General features: G+C 40.7%; 1 protein-coding gene across 4 annotated transcripts in view; it reads left to right on the top strand.

The window, feature by feature from the left end:
- Positions 1-17,792, top strand: part of LOC135498021 (signal peptide, CUB and EGF-like domain-containing protein 3) — a 28,273-nt gene extending 10,481 nt beyond the window's left edge. For 3 of the 4 annotated variants that reach the window (XM_064788142.1, XM_064788144.1, XM_064788143.1), the window contains exons 2-8: positions 7,684-7,778; positions 10,784-10,876; positions 12,566-12,685; positions 14,973-15,083; positions 15,517-15,621; positions 15,918-16,022; positions 16,669-17,792. In XM_064788142.1, coding sequence (XP_064644212.1) covers positions 7,694-7,778; positions 10,784-10,876; positions 12,566-12,685; positions 14,973-15,083; positions 15,517-15,621; positions 15,918-16,022; positions 16,669-16,790 — 741 coding nt within the window. In that variant the 5' untranslated portion in view covers positions 7,684-7,693 and the 3' untranslated portion in view covers positions 16,791-17,792. The remainder of the gene's footprint in view (positions 1-7,683; positions 7,779-10,783; positions 10,877-12,565; positions 12,686-14,972; positions 15,084-15,516; positions 15,622-15,917; positions 16,023-16,668) is intronic. The other variant, XM_064788145.1, reaches the window with a different exon arrangement.
- The last annotated feature ends 3,477 nt before the right edge of the window (positions 17,793-21,269 follow it).

Below are 21,269 nucleotides of genomic sequence, written 5' to 3'. Positions count from 1 at the left end.
AGCCGAACTCATTAATATTAGAGTAAAGTCTCCAGCTCGCCAAACAGGGTAGATTTTTTACCTGTTTGGCAAGCCCGGCTGGCTGAACAGGGTGGCTTTTTAGTGCTGTTTGGCAAGCGGCTCTCCAAACAGGACACAAAAAGATGCCTGTTCGGCGAGCGGCTTGCCAAATAGACCCGGTGTAATGTTTTTGAGTGTTTCTGTTTTTGAGTGTTTCCCCTCATTGTTTGGGAACGCTCAAAAATAGATTGACAAGTTTTTCTGTGTATCCCCCCTATTGAAAAGTCGTGGTCTCTCTAGCTGCCTATTGTTTGGAAACACTGACACATGGGAAACAACCACAGATGTTACACCGGCCTTAAATGAAAATAAAGCATCCAAAATGTTGTAATGGTATGAGTTCTAATATACTTTACATACTTGTAATAACACTTGTGATAAGATGATTAAATCTTTAAAATATCGACTCTATTTCGTCTTTACGGATCAGTTTAGACGCTCGACCATGCATGTTGAAACGTTGTCGTTTGAAAGAGCCAGTAAGATTACATGTAAATTGGGTCATTGGGTTGGATAAATTAATGCAAATTAGGTCATCGTTCCTTTGAGGGCGATCAAGAAACTTCTATGACTTTCCCGGACCGGTATTCTTGCACACAATTGAATATTGAGGAAGCTGTTAAAGTTTTAATGCAAGAAGGCACTTAAGAGCTGTACGAATGCTTTTATCTTCAAGGGGCTGTAAACGTAATGAGTTATAAAATAGTTCAGATGAATCCTTTTTTCAGGCTTAACTAACTGACTTGAACTTCATTAAGAGGAGGGTTGATTATTATGTCTCAAGGCATATTTCCGGCACATTTAGTCCATCCCAGGGAAAACGCATTAAAATTTAATGTTCTGTGTTGTTCCGCGTATCAAAGCAAAACACCACATATTTCCTCCCGGCTTTGGGAGAAACGGCAGGGAAAAGGTATTAATACATTTGCGAACAGTGCAATAGATTCCCTCTGAACAATGGGAAGCTGACGCGTTATTGCAATGTGCCGCGATATGGTTTTAGATTTCCTGGGGAAGTGTACAGGAACAGGGGCATGTAGGCTGTACTTTCACATTGCATTTATTTGCCCTTGCCTGTCCTATCGACCCCATGGAAGCTGTATCGTGGAGGTCTTCATCAAGATTTGCCATGATAACCCTCTGATAGGACAGAAGAACAAAGGGAATTTGGGCCTAAATATGTGCATGCGCGGGCTTTGTTCAAAGACAATAGACAGTATATTGGGCTTAGCTTGAATTCTTTTAACTGTGCGGTATGGGGCGTAAAAACGTAAAGAAATTATTTATAGGTATTGAATTTCATGGGTCTCTTAAGAACCAGACTTTACACTTTTTCCGGGTGGGAAATAAGAATTGCTACATCGGATATGATTCTCCCCGGCTTATGAATATGTCTTCAGCCAGATGGTCTGTGCCTGGGAAGAGAGCCTGGCTGGCCATGGCGGCCAAACTAATAACGTGGCTATATTTGCTGCACACTACATATCGTATAGCCATGCTAACATATTTCCTACCGGTATAACCACGCAGTCATTATGCATGTGTTTAATGTAAAGATGTCCTCGTGCCGTTATCGTGCTAGTTTGATTTAGCCCCCAATTTAGAACTGCAACTAATAGCTTTTTTCAAGCCATTTAGACTTGGTTTACGCACAATTAACGTTGTCACTTCGTGCCACTTTAACTAACTCCGTGTAGTTAGGACCACTTATATTGGTAAATCTGGCCAAATTTCAGTTTCGAAAAATTATTTTGAGTGACTGATATTTTCCCAGGCAGCCCGAACCTTGTACTGCCTTTCACCGGTTTGTGATGAGGACGTTATCAAATTGAAAACAACCAGAGAATATTAGAGAGCGTTCCAATGGTTAGAATGCATTCAGAAACGAAGTTTACACAAATACGGTGTGCTATCACAAGTGATTATCTATTTTATGTCTGCCTGTTGTCAATGAGCTAAAGATTGATGCGTGTTCTTGAATGAAAACGGAGGAGACTTCGAACAACATTTAAGATAATTTCCGGTGTAAACCTATTCGCGTTGTTTAAACGCATTTACGTTGAATTCAATAATAGGCAGGTTTTGCCTTAATACTAGGATCCGCGAATGATGAAATACTAACTACCGTACGTGTATGTTAATATATTTCAACGAATTCGAACACCTGGAAAGTAAAGTATATACTAGGGTGTTTTTATACGAGTGTCGCCTACATGTAAACTTGACAACACAAAAGACTTATACGTGCATGTACTTCGTCTATAAATCCTAAATTAAATCCTCAATAGGTCTCAAAATTCTACCAGTTTTCTTCGGATCTTTACACGCCTGGACTATAAGGTGAGATATCGCTGAGAGAAATGAACTGACCGCATGGTGTGTTATGTGGTCGTGCTCTTAGCTTGTTCTTCAAAGCTTTTTGCTACAGATTGGAGTCACTTAACGATTTTTAAATTGGGTACCTGTTGGGTAGGCCTAAGACCGGTAAACAGTGGGTAAGTAGCGAAAGAGTAAACAAGCTATCATTGTTTATCATCTCTTTACTTGATGTCAAGTTTTGATATCGTCTTTATGACGGATATATAATTGGCATTCAGAATATATTGGGTTGAGGTTCATGGCCAACACATTTGTGTTAAAATAAAGGAATCAATGATTCAATTAGCCTAATTGCCACGGCACCACTATCCTGCCAATGTGATCTTACTGCCGTTGGTTACAACTTCTTTCGCCGTGTTTGTGACATTGACAACTACAAATACAATGTACATGACATTGACAGCTTCAAAAGGAAGGAGAGTGAACTTATAACACCACAATGTGACAGAACTTATAATAGGTATATCTCGCTATCCTTCCCTTCTCATGCATAAAAACAAGATCGTGCGACCGACGTTCCGGCCGCCCGCGGACACATTTTCTATCAACCCGGTGATCACTTCATAACAGACTGGGGGCCATCTTGAGTGGTTTAATTATCTTTGTCCCGGCTCGGTCTGGAAATAATACCAAAACTAAATCGAGCATTTCTAAAGAGACACTGGCATGTGGATGCCTGATCGCTTCGAATCAAACAGTGATTAGAAAGCTAGCACGATGATTACACATATAAGTATGTTGGGCCTGCGGCGGACGGCGGCAGGGGAGAGGGGAGGTACATCATTGCCTGATCAGGACGATCTCTTCTTTATAACCCTTATGTATAATGATGGGGACACTGCAGAGCTATAGTAAGTTCGTGACGTGGCGCTGTGAGACATACAACCCAATACGTTGGTTTCTATACAAGCTTGCCCATCGGTCCCTTCCTTACTTGATGTTCACATTTTACCGCGAACTACATGCAGGCCTATGGATATTTCTTCTAGTCCAAGTTAAAAATAGACTTAAACTTTTGGCCACGTCCGGACTTCGAAACATACGACATATTATCAAAGAAGGCATTTTCTGTATATCGGATACATAAGGAGCCAAGCCATATACGCGGTTTTTAACGAGACCCTCTTGCACCTTGGCCTAAATTCCTCTTGTTCAATTGTCTTGTCAAAGACCGCCAGGGCAAATCTTAATCACATCGACCTCCGGGAAGCCATTTCATAGGGGTCCAATCACGTGCCACGTCTGTTAGAACACAATAGCCGTCTTCAAAGTGATCCGCTCTAGACGTCACGCTTCCTTCACAATGACAATGTCATATATTTGGAAGGCAATTGTATTATGCATTTTTGCAGTTTAGTGTAATTATAAAATATCAGGAGAATAAGCCATTTTGGCATTATTAGTACTAGAAACGCTTGAAATATGATAAAGGTACAAGCTAGTGCGCACCACTATCTTTGTAATCATAAGTCATTGTCGCATTGAATGTCTGTTTCGCTTATCATGCTTTCGTCAGTCTCGTCGCTCTTGATGTGTCTGATTACGTACTGAGATGCATCCCCGCCTCGAGGAATATTCATTAAGATTTATTGAAGCATTGATTGCTAATAGCATACCTAAATTTGAAATCAAAAGGTTATGTTGAGGAAGCAATTCACGCACTTGTCCTCCTGGGCTGATTATAGCCAAAAGCAGACAGTTGTATTCGTCATCGGCGAACAGTCAATTTGACAAATTGTGGCAAATTCTGAAATTTATGAATTTCTGAAGTGGTACATACACAAAACTCAAGCTATCATATATTACAGCGTGTTTTGCTATGACCATTCTAATTCTTGCAACCTGTATTTGCCGACGTGTTGTGATATTATTTTGGTTCCATTTTGAGTTTATGTTCAGTAAAAATTTAACTGAACACAAATCCATTTTCTGATGAACACGCCTTGTCCTGATACCCGGGCCAGCTCGAAAATCCCGTCGCCCCTACCAGCAGAAATTCACCCACGTATAGGGGATATTATTATCACTGAATCAAACACCAACAGTCCCCTATGTACATACTAGTAATATGAAGCCTAATATGCCAAAGCACACGCTGGCTCCTGCCTATAGACCCCTTCAATAATCAGTTTGGTCGTATGGCAAGCTATACTGAGACACCTATCGATCTGATGGGAACGTGTGCGAACTGTGATCATAGGTCAGTGATCCTCAACATGATTGCCCCTATTAACCTCGTTAATTAGCCCAACAAAGACAAAGCCAACCGCGGCGATAGGCGCACAAAAGAGTCCCCCAAGGACATTTATCAACATATCGTAGGCTATATTGAGATCATATCATGGTATTCTTGAGCAGGTAATGTCGAAGAGATGTGACGGCCAAAAGGCACAAACTCCTTTTTCTTCTGTGTTCGGCCTAGGCCATCATACTCACAACGCTGTCGCAGTCACGAAGGTGGCGGCTCTGGAGAATTCGTCCAGCGATCTTTACAGCTTGGTCTTCATTTCTGCTCCTTCTGGCTATGTTGGGCTAAGAGGTGGTGGTGGTGGTGGTGGTGGGGGGGGGGGGCAATCCTACATGATTCAATACCGTATACTACAATTCTGCATGCTGCAATCTCGTATGCTGCAAGTCTGTATGCTGCAAGTCTGTATGCTGCAATCCTTTAATAGCATTCCGCGAAGTTACTATTTATAGCTCACAAGGTCATTTGCATAAGATATTGATGACGTTTTAGTCACGTGACAGTCGGACATCGACACTTATTTCTACGCATTTGAGCTTATTTCAAAGACAATTATCTCTGACCCTGCATTGCTTTTAGCATGAATGATACCATAGCGCTCTGGAAATATTCAGAACAATTGTGTAGTATTTCCAACACTCGGACATGTGCCAGATTGAATCTAACTGCCCTAGTTAGAAAGCCTGAATCCATTCCGAAACCGCATGTTTGTCCGACATTGCCTGTAATTCAGCGATGGGGAAATAGAGGGCAGCAGCAGTGACGTCATCTTCGCGGAATGCTATTGGACGATAGTTTGGTTAGGGCTTACGCACTGACTCAGTACTGACTGATTTTTCCTCAGGAAAACTGTGACCAAATGGGGAAAACTCGCATTTTTTAACATAACTGACCACTATGGAATAGCAGCATCTGAAATGGTTTTATTTCTTCGCAACACAACATCACTCTAGATTCCAACTAAGTACTCGGGCTCCGTTACATAAAAAACAATGCATGCGACACTCGAGTATCAATCGGCCAGCGGCCACCACAAGCATTTTTCACAATTTATAATATTCACTCTACCTAGAGGGCGAACAGTTTGCCTATATTTGCCAGTTACGGAACTGAACTGAAAAGTAATATTATACGAAACAAAGGATGCTTTAAGATAAGGTTGACAAAAGGAACACTAAAGCTAGTGGTTGCGGAATGAAAGAAACCAGGGAATATGCAACTGATAGAAAGATCCAAAGGAAGGAATGGCCATTCAACAACTCCATTGCCCTCTGGGATCATGGGCGATTCTAAGACATCCGGGTTTTTTTCGCAGTGGATATGAATAGATTTCTCCCTCTAGTATCAAGCAAATCAGCGACCCCAGAAATATCAGGTAGTAATGGTCAACGCCTCGTCTTTCTCAATTAAGAAATCAATTCTTGAACGAATGACTCCATTTTGCCTGGGTTGGTCAACGCACAGAAAGCCCTTGACAGTCGTTTGGTGCGTAGCTTTAGTGATAGCTACCGTGGCTGCAGTCAACCTTATGAAAATAAACATCTTGCAAGACAATAAAGACAGAAGGAACCTAATGACCAAATACAAATCAAGAAAGGAACTTTCGGTGTACAAATAGAATAAACGTGTTGGAAAGTCGACATTCACCATTTTCCTAAAAAAAAGACCGCACGCTGTGATTAAACACTGCGGTGAATTTCAGTCATGTAGAAACAGAGAGTAGGCAGGTCAGGTCATCGTCGCCGAGCGCAGGCGAATACGTGATGACGTACGAATGACCTCAGGGTAGTAGTCAAAGCGAAATTTTGATAATGGCGAAAGTGATACCCGGCCTTGAACGACTACTTCACTCTATAAAATAAAAGTCTTTTGGGCTGTGAAAGTACATTTATATACGAAATTACTTCCTGCTCCTTCAACAATAGGCCCAGTTGAGAACGATCTCCACTGTTGTAGTCGAAGGACATAACAAACCAACCATTTCACTGTTCAGTTTCGGAGAAATAACATGTCATATTCATCCCAGGTTTGTCTTTTGAGCAACAACTGGATATAGGGAAAAGATCCGAAGGCAAATGTGATTGTGAGTCTTTGTGGCAATGTCCTTAGAAATAGATACGCCTCTGATCCTTCCTGTATAGAAGAAATTTCTGATTAGAAGAGAAAAAAGGATTAGCCATTTTTGTCAAATCTTTAAAACATATACATGTATAGGTGGCGGAACAAGTCACATTTTCATTTCTTTTCGAGCTATTCGAGCTCAAAGCGCTTTTGGTATACCATATTATTACCCCGGTCTCCGCAGAAATCATTCAGGGGTTTCAAGGCCGAGCAACCAGAAGGCGCTCACTTGAACTCGACTGGTAGGGGAACCAAGCAGTGACTTGGCTGGGAGTCGAACCCACGACCTCTTGATCATGTGTCCGAATTTCTCCACTGCGCTACCGCTGCCCCATATATGTGTAGAGGCCATCGACATACACTGTGACAGTATCTCCGTTCTTATTAGTCGAAATGATATGCTGTTCACGTCCAGTTAATAAATAAAACAACCTAACTTGATTGGAGAATGCGTATCGCTAGGCATAAGCGAAGCGAATCTTGGTGAAATATTCATCTTCGTCACTACTTTTGCCTTCATGGTGTCACAAGTTCCCATCCTCGGCGGCTCAGTATTTTCATGAGATAATAGGGGTTTTTCGCAACGCCCCCGAAACGCCAACAGAGGGGAAAAGATGTGAGTGCCGTTTGAAGCAATTTTGACTTCATGTCTAGTCGTAAGACTACAATCTTGAACTATGACGGTGTCGCAGAATAGATAAGCGTTGGCATTGGTATAATTGAGGGGCTTCTTTTCAAACTCCCTATTTACAATGACTACTCTCAGTAATAAATTTTGAGTTTTCAGTTTTGAAGTTATCACAGGCGATGGTCCTTCACATTTTTCATGTCAACTACATGTATATTTGAAATCTCGTTTACTTTTTTCTTTCTAGATAGAATACAATGTCCATTTCTCAATCCACTCGTATACTGCTGACGTGGCTTTGTGCAGTCCTGTATTCCACAGCAGCCGCCCCATCAAACCTAGGTAGGTATTAAGGCCACTAGAAGTTGGTGTCATGTTTCTCGTCACCAATCTCCCCTAATATTGAGCCTGCATCAAAACAGTGCATTCATTATTTATATTTTTTACAAATATGAATGATTGTTTTCACTAATAATCTACAGATGTATGACCTGTGGACCTGTGGACATGACCAGGGCAGCAGGAAAAAAAACACAATTGATATTTAACCCCTCCCCCCCCCCCCGAGATTAAAAATATCCAATGCCTAATCAATTTTTCAGTTTTCTGGCCTGACTTCAATGAATTTGTGTTTTTCATCGAGAAAACGGAGAAGTCTAAAATGCGTGGTCGAATGATCTTCAAAATGACCTTCTTGTATATAGATCTATCTTTTTCTTTCGTGTCGTCACTTCCTCTTCTGGTAAGCACGTATTTTTTAAAGGTGAACCTTTTTCCATCGTTAAAAGCAACCTGTACCTATACGTGCCAAAAAGGTTGCCGAGATGCCGGCCAAAATCGATATGAGGTGATGTGTATTTAAACTCTTCATTAGGTTTTAGACATCGTACTATTAAAACCGCCTCGTGTCATATTTGATATTACCGGTCATGCTGTTGTACATCACCAACATTTATGAACATTATAAAACATCTGCGAAAGCTTAATAAAACTTCATTTTAAGAAGCTTCAGTACAGTTTATATTATCTACACATCCCAATTTGTCTCCTCAAGACATAATGGAAAAATACAAAATTCGACGTTCCGGAAATACTTTTGCGAAATGACGGCACTGTAGGCAAAATGGCCTAAGATGGCTGAGAAACGCTGTCAGTATTTCTCTGGACATGGCTTGTTCTCGGCACATCTTGGTGATGCCTTAACCCGATTCTGGCGAAGTAAGCATTTTTGATATTTCGAACTTAAGTTTCAGATGGAATAATAACATATATGTATATGGTTTAACTGTTGAATTTTCTTTGTGAAATCACCACAATTGAAGTGTCATTTTTTTGTGAAAAGCTCAAAGCACAAATGTCGGTTACAGACAAATCTATGTAACTTCCAATGCATTCGACTACAGTCTGTTTTCCTTTGTCCGCGGCTAATGTAACTCGCAGTGACAGTGCATTTGGTTTTCAGAGTCAGACAGTCTGAAGTAATTCCTTTTTTGTCCGCGGTTAATGTAGTTGGTTTCTGCTGTTTATGAGCTTTTGTAAGCTACATCGAATTCTAAAAAATGGCAAGTTGCTGAAACCTGGGAGCGTCTTGGCCTTTTTCGTTAGGAAAACGAGGGTGTCAGAGGCAGGTATACGGTCTCAAGGTATTGTCTCCCTTTTTTCATCGCTGAGCAACCCTATATAATACTATTCTTATAGTTGTATTAGTTTACCCGCCGGGGTTACTTTTGTTGCAAACAACCCGGCCACAAATGGTTTAACATTATCATCAGGGATTGACTGGAATTAACTGAGAAGTACATAGAGTGTATTTGTCCGATGCCTTTTTTCTCCCAACGACTTTTAACATACAATGCTGGTTCTATCACAGAGACATGGTCACAACTGTCTTGAAAATTAACCCGACTGTCACGTCTTTTAACATACGGATCTCGTCCATGGTTGATAGAGAGTCGATTAACCAAACTTAGTGAGTTGGGTAAATATAGTGCATTATATTACATATCTTTGACAAACGCGGAGCATGCATAATTTCTTACGTGGGATAAGTCCTCTGTCACACCTTAAAAAACTCTCGACTTATGAATGCACCACCGCTGGTATTGAAGGCCAAAACAGCTTCGTTTTTGCTTACCATACCCGCTGCCGCCAGCACGAGGCACACTGAAGTGCTTTATACACAGTAAACAGTGCTAAATTGTAACAAAGGCGTTTCAAAACAATGGTCAACGTCAATAATGTCGTATATATCACGTACACCAGTACCGAGAATGAGTATACAACTTTCATCTCTGCCAAGGAGAATCATTTGTTTTCGAAAGAGCTCTCATTCTGCATATTCTGATAAGCTATACGTTAATATCATAATGAGTCAAGAAGTGTGGGATGTGGCTTTAATCATGAATTCTCTTGAAATCTATGTCACCGGTTATATAATGTACCATTCTGCACTCACAAAGCTGTACCAACGACGCTATAATGTGCTTAAGATGTACAATCTTCCTTATGGCACACCATCCCGCACCTATTTAAGACATACATGTATTTCCAGGCCGCTCGGATATATCTTTCAGGCGAAACAATGGAGAAATCAACAATGGAAACAATACAAATATCGTGATTGTTCCGGGATGAGTTTTTTTATATCTTTGTAACAGCAACAACATTATCCGATTTGTGTTGTACAATGGTGTCGGCGTCATAAGCCAACCTGCCGACTGTTTTCCAGCCATTTTATCCTGCTTATTAAAGCCAACTCTACCATCTTTAAGTCTGTTCCCGTATGCCGAGGGCGGTGTTATCAAAATAAGTCGCACTCTTTCTCGCCTCCAACCGGGTGGTCCAAATATTCCCCGATTTTTAATGTTGTGTGGATTGGGGCAGGGTAGCTGTACCGATGGGTGTCTATCCCGATATTCACGGTTTTTCTATCCGTCAGCGGCATCCCAAAAAGCACCATGCCCCTATGGGGTAAACAAAGCATAATATTTTTGCTAATATTCATTGTTTTCCCATTTCCTCATGGGAGTCATCTTTCGTTCTCTTTTTTTCTTTGTCAGTACAAGTAAAGCGTTAAAATTTGACTTTCACGAATCCAATATGAATGCCATTCAAAGTGTATTCTGCGTATGCATTTCTGTATAACGTGAAACTATAAATTTTCGTGATCTCTTCATTATTTTTGTGATTCACGAACCATTCCTAAGAAAACATTTCAGCATTTGTTTTCACGATTTCAGTTTAACAGACTTTTCTCTTGAAAGTGTAAAAGAAAGTAGTGCCGGTTGGAACCCAATTTTTTAATTTCGTGCTATTCTAGGTTTGATGCGAACATAATCTCATTTCAGGTGATTCATTTTGTGCAGCCTTATGCTCATCAGGAGGAAACCACATCGCGTGTGACTGCAGCTCTTACGACAAAACATCCCCAGTCAAACGCGGTAAGCCACAAAATCACTTAAGGGTTGTCCATAGGCACCACCATTTTGACTAGGACTTTATAGCCTTTTTAGAACAAGAAAATGAGTTTCATCCTACTGAACTACTGTAATTTATCGGTTGAAATAAAGCTTGACATTAAGCAGAATAACACAAAAGTTAGGTTTCCATGGTTTCCTTTGGGTACATTAGGATTATCTTTACAATTAAAATACTACTACGAAAGTTACTATCCAGCTATAGCCCGCTCGAATTGAAAGAGAAAAAGAAAGCTAAGCTTGTAAGCTGTAAAAAAAGAATGCTGAAAATTACGAGCATCGCGTAATCGCATTTAAAAATACGCTATTAGGGCAAGGGATTTGTGGCAGATTTTATGTTCTTTTCATATTCTAGAGTGTTCTTTAAATCTCGGTGAAAGACACAACAATCGAAAAGATTTCTGGGCAATTGTTGTGTGTTTCTCATCTGCGGCGTGTCCATTATGATATGCATGCAATATTTCTTGACAGAATTCGCCATCTTTTTTTACTTCAGCGCCCTCAGTGGGGAGTCAAATGTGGAGAAATATAATGGCTGAGATATTTCCCCGTTACAGAGAACCACCACTGGGGATGCTGATCTAGAAAGACAAATTGACAAATATTCTCGTAAGATTCTTAAGAACTTATCAAAGAATCTTACAGGAAATATCTAAAGATTGTACATGCCCGAAATAGAATATGATCACAACTAAAGACTCTTAATAACTGGATTTTTTAACTTCTATTCCACATGCAACTTTAACATTGTCAAGCATTTTACCTGATGTACATGTATTATCTATTGTTGAAACTGGTAGTTTGACTGTTCATAGTTTAGAGCTTTTTGTGCATGCTCGTGTTAGATGTTAGGGTGTTACTTACTACAATTGGTTGCAAACTTTAAACTATCCACTACATACTACATGTACGTATAATCCAAGAATGCTCAAACCATAAAACAAGGAAAAATAAAAAAGTGCCGTAAAAATGTACAATCGGAAACTTGAATAACAACTCCCTCATTCCGACATGTAACGTAAACTGGGAATACATTGAGTCATGTAAACTGGGTATACAGGGAGCAGTGTAAACTGGATATACATCGAATAATGTAAACCGGGTGTACATCGAGTAATGCAAACTGGGTGTACATCGAGTAATGTAAACTGGGTGTATATTGAGTAATGTAAACTGGGTGTACATTGAGTAATGCAAACTGGGTGTATATTGAGTAATGTAAACTGGGTGTATATTGAGTAATGTAAACTGGGTGTACATTGAGTAATGTAAACTGGGTGTATATTGAGTAATGTAAACTGGGTGTACATTGAGTAATGTAAACTGGGTGTATATTGAGTAATGTAAACTGGGTGTCACGCGTATATTGAGTAATGTAAACTGGGTGTATATTGAGTAATGTAAACTTCGTATCGACCGATTTTTTGTTTCTTTTAGGTGTCATTTCATGCCCACGAAAATTATCAAAATCTATAATAATTGGTTACATACCACCACACTTCCTAGATTAATCTTTAGTAGTTAATAGGGGAATTCTTTAACGCGTGCTTAGTAAAGAAAAAAACAACTATAAATGATTCTTGCATATTTTTTATATCGGTTTTGTAAACTTAGTTACTCATTCTCCCGCGGGGTGTCTCTGTTCTCTTGTAGGTTTCTCTGTTCAGAAGCGGCGCACGTGTAGACTTCTTTGTTATTACGGTATGGGAGGATATGCATGCGATTGTAGTGCTTCATCATTATCCAAAAGAAGTCAAACTATTTCTATTAGAAGTGAGTATAAAATAAACAATAAAAACAAGTTTTTTTCTATACCATTAAATTTTCAATATCTTTTCTCGAGTAACGTTTACTGAATTTTGATTATTTTTTTTAACCAAAATGATACGTTTTGTTTCAACATGTAATTCATACATTAAATGGATGTAAAACTGTTCCTATTTAGTTCAAGTGAATTCCTTTTCTCCTAACCCAAACCCATTGTCGTAAAAGTAAAGTTGATAGCTAAGCGACTCATGACGTTGGCAATAATGCATTCCATTTAGAAAGTACATTAACTAAAGCTAATCATTCCTATTCTTCTTTCTCGTCGAAATTGTTCTCTTCCACGTTCACCTTTCTCCCTTATTAAAAAAAAATCAACCTGCCACCATTTTTTTGGCGTCCAGGAAGACACTAAACACCGTTGTTTCAGTTTGACGATAATTTTGACGTGTTGTCTGAAAGTGACAAGTTACATGTGACGAAATGAACTCCAAATAAACCCAGCATGAGGCAAGATGCTAGCTTCTTGTCTGGGGGGAGGCAAAAAAAGTTCTCTGGGAAAATGGCACTTTTCGAAATTTTTCGGTCGAAATCATGGTCAAAAACACATTTTTGGTGACTTCTGGGGGAGGTGGGCATTTGCTCTCCTTGACCACCCCTTCCGGCTAGCAACGACCCTGCAACACCAAGCGAAACACCCGACTTTCATCAATCATATATATAAATAAGTCGAGACCACTTTGAAGAGTGGTGGAGTTTGATTTTTCCGGTCGTTTTGGCCAAAAACGCGTTTAGTGTAAGTAATTTGGAGAAATATCATCCCCCAAATCATCATGTTCGATTTGTAAACACTTGGGTCGGCGCGGAGTGCTCCACATCACACATCGACCTATTTTACGCATATCAAAATCAAGACAACATCACATCCCCAGACATATAATTTCATTTCACCCAAATTGCCCCGACCCCACAGTAAGCCATCACCCTAAACAACCCGCGCCACGGGTATTATGCTAGTATATATTATATTGCTTGCTGCATGGTTCAAATAAGACGTTCATTGTCAGATAGACCTATGGGTTAGGCAAATGAACTATTCTAGAGCTAATTAGTCTATCAACTGGGAATATTCCACCCTTTGGTTTTTTTCTTCCTTTAATCCTCTGACATTGACAAATTGCCTTTAATCTCTCGCTACCTTACCGTATCCCAACAGCACGAACAACAGAGCACTGCCCCAATTTCAATTCTTTTACTAATTCAGACTAGTCGTGATGGCTGCAAGTCACGTGAGTTCTAAAACAGCCAGGTTACTTAATAGAACATGGTCATACGGGCATCAAAGTTTCTACAAGTGAAATGAGTTCCAATTGGCAATGTTATAAATAGTTCGTTAATGGAGTTAATTGCCCGAACCTTCTTCCGTCGAACTAATTGAATGAAGGTTATACGCATTAATTTTCGGTTAAACAGAACACCAAATGCCCCTTGGTTAAAAATGGTAATTTCTCGAAAGATCCGTCTTGTCTATGCTTTTTGTGTTGTCGCTAGAACTTGCAGCTGATGTTTAGTGTGTCGTTCATGTATTTATATGTCATGTTTTATTATATCAACTGCCTCAGCAATGCTATCAGTTCAGCCCAGTTGTATCACGGCGAAACTTTTAGACCGGCAGCCCAGAGTAGTTGGTAAAATCTGGACGCAGATCTGGACACTGGACTCTGGACACTACGTTATTGTATCATTGGATTGCAGACTGTCTTGATTCCATGAACCTCGCCACCAGTTCAAGATGAATACATGTAGTTTATTTCATTGGGTAACCTCATCGCGTACACGTGACCAGACTTCCATTCACACACATCCAACCAAGGTTAATAGCGTTGACCCCAATAACTTGCACTGTAACATGAGACGACCATCCCTTATTAAACGTCCTCAATTATCATATGATGCACTGACATCGAAGGGTCACAGGTGGCGAAACGGGGCATCGTCGAATTCACGGAACGGACTGGACTGGAATGGCTAGGACGTCAAACTTTCGGGGGGATTGATGATGTGACCGTACTTATAATTATCCGAACGCGACTTACTGGTATTGACTTGCAGCGATCAGGTTTTACCAACTACAGTCTTTCTGTGGTAACGTGTTTTGTGAAGAGTTACGGCCGTGCTGTGCTCTCGATGAATGTCGAGATTTTCTCCTATTGCAAAGTATGTTGTGGCCATATGGTATTATTATATATGCAATCCAGTAATTTATTCTTATTTTTGTTATCAATTTCCTTTTCAGGTGCCGAATGCGGTGCTTTATGCTACTACGGTATGGGTGGCTCAGCATGCGACTGCAATGCCTCCGCCATCAGTAAGAAATCCGCCGTGAAACGGAACAGTAGGAAACGAAGTTAGTATCATCAGATAGGCAATGTCGCCATTTATAAAAAAAACATGCATTAATAGCGTATAGTCTTATGTAAGTTGTGCTTTAAACCCTTGGAACACACTATGAATGTACAGTTCTTATGGCCAGACTTTTTTTTTAAATCCTTCGTCATATATCGACAGGCGGTGTATATTGAAAACCATTGTTTATGCTAGATGGTAGATGGCGACTAGGTCTTTATGCTGTTGTCAATTTTTTTTTACAAACTTGGACATTTTGTGTGCCAGTGCGTGTGTTCCAGTCCTCTTATCACGCTTTGGCTATACTAAAATAATTGTGCTCCAAGTGAAGTTTTTCCTGGTTGATGTGCACATACTGTGTTTGGCCGATTTGCGGCAATCATCGTTATATACTATAATTAGAATTTAATTCTTACGATATTTTTCACCTCCAGATGAAGCTTGCGGCGCACTTTGTTTCTACGGTATGGGAGGATCTGCTTGCGACTGCAGCGCCAACGCACTCGGGAAAAGATCTCATTATCTACTCAAACGACCAGGTGGGTGGAGGCCAATGAGAAGTATGCCTATGGGAAGGCGTCGCCTACACGAAGTTGCTATAAAGAGCGCACATCCACGTGCCTTGCAAAATTCGTGTAATGCAAACACATCTTTCTTTAAAACTAGTCAAAACATGGATAAACTATTTTTCAGGCAAACTAAGATATTTTAGTAGCACATCCCCGTGAGTATAATGGCAGGGTGCAGCAACTAATCGCTCGTCTGCGCGAGGCTTTAGGATTGCGAAACTGCAAATAAATATTAAAACAACTAACGTCAACTCATATTTTTGTAGGTTTCGAAGCTTGTAGTGCTCTCTGCTATTACGGAATGGGAGGCTCAGCCTGCGACTGCAACGCCTCGGCAATAAGTAAACGAGTCGTGGAGCTTTCAAAACGAGGTACTTTGAATAAACCTCATTCGGAGGAGACCAATGATTAGGCTCTGCGTAGACAATTTGCTGCGATGCTTTTGGAAACTAGACAGTTCGCCTACAAATATATTTTTCTAACAAATAGCTTTTTCAAAATTCAAAATTGACTGAAAAATAACGACTTTATAACTATCTAGTTTGACCAGTGTTGGTCATATCGCGCGCTGTCCATTGTTTGATCTAACCCGCCCATTGTCCGAGACTATCTGTTCAGGGATTAGGCTTACGGAACAATAGGCACAATCTTGGGAGGACCTGAATTGTTCGAAATTGGTTCTCAGGGGCCTGCAGTGCAAACGTAATGATTCTTAGGTAGTAGAATGATGCATTATTCGTGATTTTTAGCACGTGGGAAACTAGGTAGCCGACAACACGGTAAGAACTGCGTTTGTCCTTTTGATGGTGTTGTCTTCTTTTTTGTGGTTGTAAGAAATGGGTTAGTGAGATTATAAGAATAACATGAAGTAATTAGATGCACATTTCGATTTCATTTTGGGATCGATCAATCTCTAGGAACAATACCGTCCTGTAAAAACTAGTAAAGCGATCTACTCATCATGATCATAAAGGTAATAGAATAATACTTTCTGATAATTTTCTCTTCTCTCACTAGGTGGCGCCTGCCATACACTCTGCTATTATGGAATGGGCGGTGCCGCCTGCAACTGTAGCGCATCAGCAATCAGCAAACGGGGCACAGAGGACGAAGATGACGTATCGGTAGACCAGAAATAAACATTCCGCGCACGAACACACCCATTCACACCGGTTACTCCCGCGTTTTCATTTCTGCTGAAATTCGACCCGGCATGCTTTCAAATGGAGACAATGTTCTGCTGCAGCCAAGAGAGGGCGGAATGGTGGTACATGATTGCATACCTCACAACCCACTAGGGTTATTGTCATTGTTACTTGATCCAAGTGCTCATTTCAACTATGGAATATTGGTTGCAAAAGACTTCGGACGGCAAGATTGGACGTTCCCGTTTCGAAACTAAATGCAGTTTGGTGATTACTATCGCTCTCCTTGTTCAACTACTACCTGTCGAACAATAGTTGTACCTTTTTTGTTCGTGATATCTCGAAGCAGGCATTAACTCAATGATGGAGTTTTTAGGCGCAATCTCCGTTAAAGCTGCAATAATGTCCTACGGTGTTGTTGTTTTCCGTGTCCTTCTCCCACTTAAACATGTCCGCGTGCTACTATAGGAAAAGCGTTGATATTTCACCCATGTTGAAGTGAAGCTAATATTTCACCAACTTCTAACTCACAGGTTTCTCTGACGAGGGTCCAATCTTCTCAGATGTGATAAGGAACAGGACAAAATCAGTCTGGTAATAACCGGAATAACCCGAAAAAGCCCGAACCTCTTCGTTCACGATCGTCAATTGGCTGGAAGTTATCACGTGACTTAACATATGAATGGAGGTCTTCTGGATGTACGGATATTAAGACGAGCCACGCTCTTGTGTGGGATATAACCTTAGCCACACCTAGCAGTGCCTTTCTCAAGCGATAAAAGTGATCACAAATAACAAAGGAACGCGCTGGAATTGTTTTCACTTTCTTTCATTCCGTTTGTCCAACTGTCTAGGGCCTCCAACAACCTGTATTCGAAACAGTCTCAAAATAAGCAACATATCAGTGAATATAATTTAGTCAGAATATATGTTTTCAACAGAATATGATTTGTAACATTCCCATGAAAATAAAAAGGTATACGAATGATATATTTTGACCCCAAATTAAGTGAGGTTGTTACTCGATCTGTTTTATGATGGCAATGGCACACACCATTCATGTTGGTTACAAATGCTTACCGGATAGGACCAGTAAGTGTCGGTACTGGTTGCCATCTCTCGGTCGGTCATCAGTCCACCTTCGGTTTGTATGCTACCGCTGAAATCGCCTATTGCCCTCTCGTGAATGTTTTTATGGGGAGCGAACGTGTTGGATTGCTTTTAAGGTAAGTTGTTATTGAACAACCTGGCGATGGGACATGGGTGTTCGCTTTAGCGTTTTTAGGGGCTTTGCAAAAACTCCTATTAAAATGAACAAAAAGAGCGAACCGTGTATGGAGAAGGAGGTGGTGAGAATATGAGAAAAAGCTAAACTTTTAAGAATTCAGTTATCAATGTATAGTTTTTGCACAGCAGCCAAAAAGGATAGTGACGGTAACTTATGAAACCGTGAAAATTGACATTTTGATAAAACAAGTAAAAGCGAAAAATAGTGTCAATATTTTGTTTTAATAGGGAAATATAAATTCCACCACCATAGCACGAGTAAATATTTTAAAAATAAAATTCTCGCAAAAGTTTTTGCATCACATTGGTAAACTATAAACTATCATGAGATGAAATATATTTATAGGCAAAGTTTAGTAATTGCAAATATACTCTGATTCGACTGCTTCAAATGCTTCCTTAAGACCCGACATATCCATGAACAAGAAAAAGATATTTACTTTGTGTTGCGTCGTGTCTGGTGTATCAAAATGGACGCATAACATTAGCCTGTTGAACACGTCGGCTTTGGCAATGTTTTGTTTTAGAGGGAGGGGAATTGCAATTCGGAACAGCCGTTTTCCAGAAGCCAGGGCGCGTGCTCAAGATGGCGGCAATATTGGCAGGGATCGACTTAATTAAAAACGGTATACTGGACAAACGATGACCATACATGGGATGGAACAACATCGACAGTCACTATGTCTGCGTTTAGTCACGTGCTGACTATTGGTCACGTGATTTTCTCGCCTTGTGATCATCAGATCCGGTTCTGGGTTGATTTCCCTGCTCATCGCGTTGTCGTTGTTTCTGTTTCTTCTTGTTAAATGAACGAAGTCTTTTCGATTCTCGCAATTGCTTTACCTGAAATTAAGATAACGCATGTATTTAGTTGACGTGTTGTTGCTGCAGCAAACCTTGGATGACTTCGCGGCCCTTGCATTGGTATACGAACGACGAAGTACAAAGTATGTAAATGAATAACGGCCATCTTGGATAGTTGATGACGCCCATTATCATAAAAATAAACCAGACGTCCTAATATCGCCAAGTCCTATTGCGATAATACGTACGAAGTCGCGCTGAAATGACAATAATATCGCCTGCGATGTTACCTTTGCTAAAAAAACAACACTTCAGACGCTCACGTCAAAATAGTGCATTGAAAACGTTAGTAGGTCTCCCAAACCTAACTAATTGCTTACCTCTGCCTCGAGTTGGTCGATTAAACGTGCATTTCCTGATATCATTCGATCGGCTTTATCCAATTCGGCGTTCAGTTTTTTTATTGATGCTATAAAAAAATTACATGATAAATATTTTCAAGATACAAAATACAAGATCTCCATCTTCCGGGAATCATTTTGCTGACAACTTGGGCGTGAGCTTTACCTGGCAAGGAGGATAATGCCCCTGCTTCACACCATGTTCCGCCACCGGTGGTATCACACTACATGTAATGCTCATCTATAGTAATGATTTTCCGTGTTGCGAGGTAATTTTGGGCAAGGCATTTGAATTTCAGGCAGGCCTATTGTTACACCACGTTCTAGTACATGCACATTGTTAATTGCAATTCAATGATTCTTCAGTTATCATGTTTGGAGAAGTAACGGTCGTGCTGGAAGCCATTTTGTATGCCCTACTCGTCTTGTACTACGAGGGGGAACGAACTATGATTTACGCACCATTTTTGACATAGATATCAGCAAAAGCATCAGCCAATCGGCGCTTTTCTTTCACCACCACCTGGTTCCAGTAGTCCTCGCACTCGTGCGCCGCTCTCTGAGATTGCACTTTCGCATATTCCCTGCAAAATCAAGAATCATTTTTTTTGTTGCGCAACCAAACTAATTAATAACTCATTGATAATTAAATACGTCATGCTGTCTAAAGAAAGCTTCAAGGTAGTTGGCTTTAACTCGCACGTTCATCGTTTCACAACAAAAATTGCAGCCGTGGTGCACTGTACAATCGCCATTTCTTTTTAGAGGCTAATGTTCTCTCTGGTTTAACTCGATAGCCCATGTTCGCCTGTGGTCGCATTCGTAACAAACAGGAATCACTTACCTCAGCTGTAAAAGAGGCATATGCAAGATGACCTCGTCTCCAAATCCAACGTCCTTTATCTCCGTCTCGACCTTGAACTCGAAGGTGGTGAGTTCCGCCGCTGCAACAAGGTCGCCGTTTTCTGCTGCCTTTTGGAGTTTCAAAATATATTTATTGACATGTTTCTTTTGTTTACGTTGTTGGTTCTTACTTTTCGGGACTGAGCGGTGTTTTTCTTGCTGATGCCACTGCTTCTTAATCATGGGACTGCGGGCTGGCTTGGAGTGGCTATTCCTACGGCCATCAACGTTTCCCTCCTCCCGCTCTGGCTCCGCAAGGACTGAAAGAATTGCAAATTCCCTTGAGGTTGATGAGAGTGTAAGGTTTTTCGTTTTGGATGAAAATTACTGTCAAATAAGTCACACTTGTAACGGCATTGAAAAAAACATGAGGCGAAAACTTAATAGGTTACATCAGCACGCATCGGGAAGATTGCCTCCAATCATTGAGATTGAACTTTGAAGATACACTAGAATCATTGGGTCAAGTTGCGCAATCAGCGTTATAGAAAACGCAAGCGTACACTCAATTTAGCGTTACCTCCTTCAGTAACAGATTTCATGAACAGTAGCCTACTCCTAACGCCTATTGAGCAGCCGGGCCTTGAGGGCATAACCATAAAGAACCAGGGAAAGGTACATGACTGTAGGCCTATAACGTTTTATTGCGGGGCTTTTTTGGGAGGTGACGCCCATACATTGCATACACGTAGAACTTAATTTATCTTTTGAAATATATGTATCAGGGATTTCGCCGGTTGGAGTCTTAAAATATCTTCTAATACTCAATGCAATTCAGCCGCAATATGCAAGAATATTTATACTTACTTGCCGCAGTCGCGCATGCCTTTTTTATGGCGCCCAGACAGCTTTCAGTCTGTTTCATCTTTTGCAACCTTTCCTCGTCGACTGAATCACTGTCGTGGTCATGAGTGTCCCTACCATCCTTGGCTTTGCTTGGTTGGTTCCCTGGCCGCGCTGGGCGCCGTGGCTGTGGCCGAACAGTTGCAAAGCTCGGAGGAGTCTTGCCGGATTTCGGGCCTTTGTGAGTGTGACTTTGGCGCTGAGCGCGAGAACCTGAACCGAATTCCATATCATC

The sequence above is a fragment of the Lineus longissimus genome, chromosome 13, assembly GCF_910592395.1.
Source record: "Lineus longissimus chromosome 13, tnLinLong1.2, whole genome shotgun sequence".
Taxonomy (NCBI): Eukaryota; Metazoa; Nemertea; class Pilidiophora; order Heteronemertea; family Lineidae; genus Lineus; species Lineus longissimus.
Note: the sequence above shows the minus strand (reverse complement) of the source record. Positions and strands in the feature narration are given on the sequence as shown.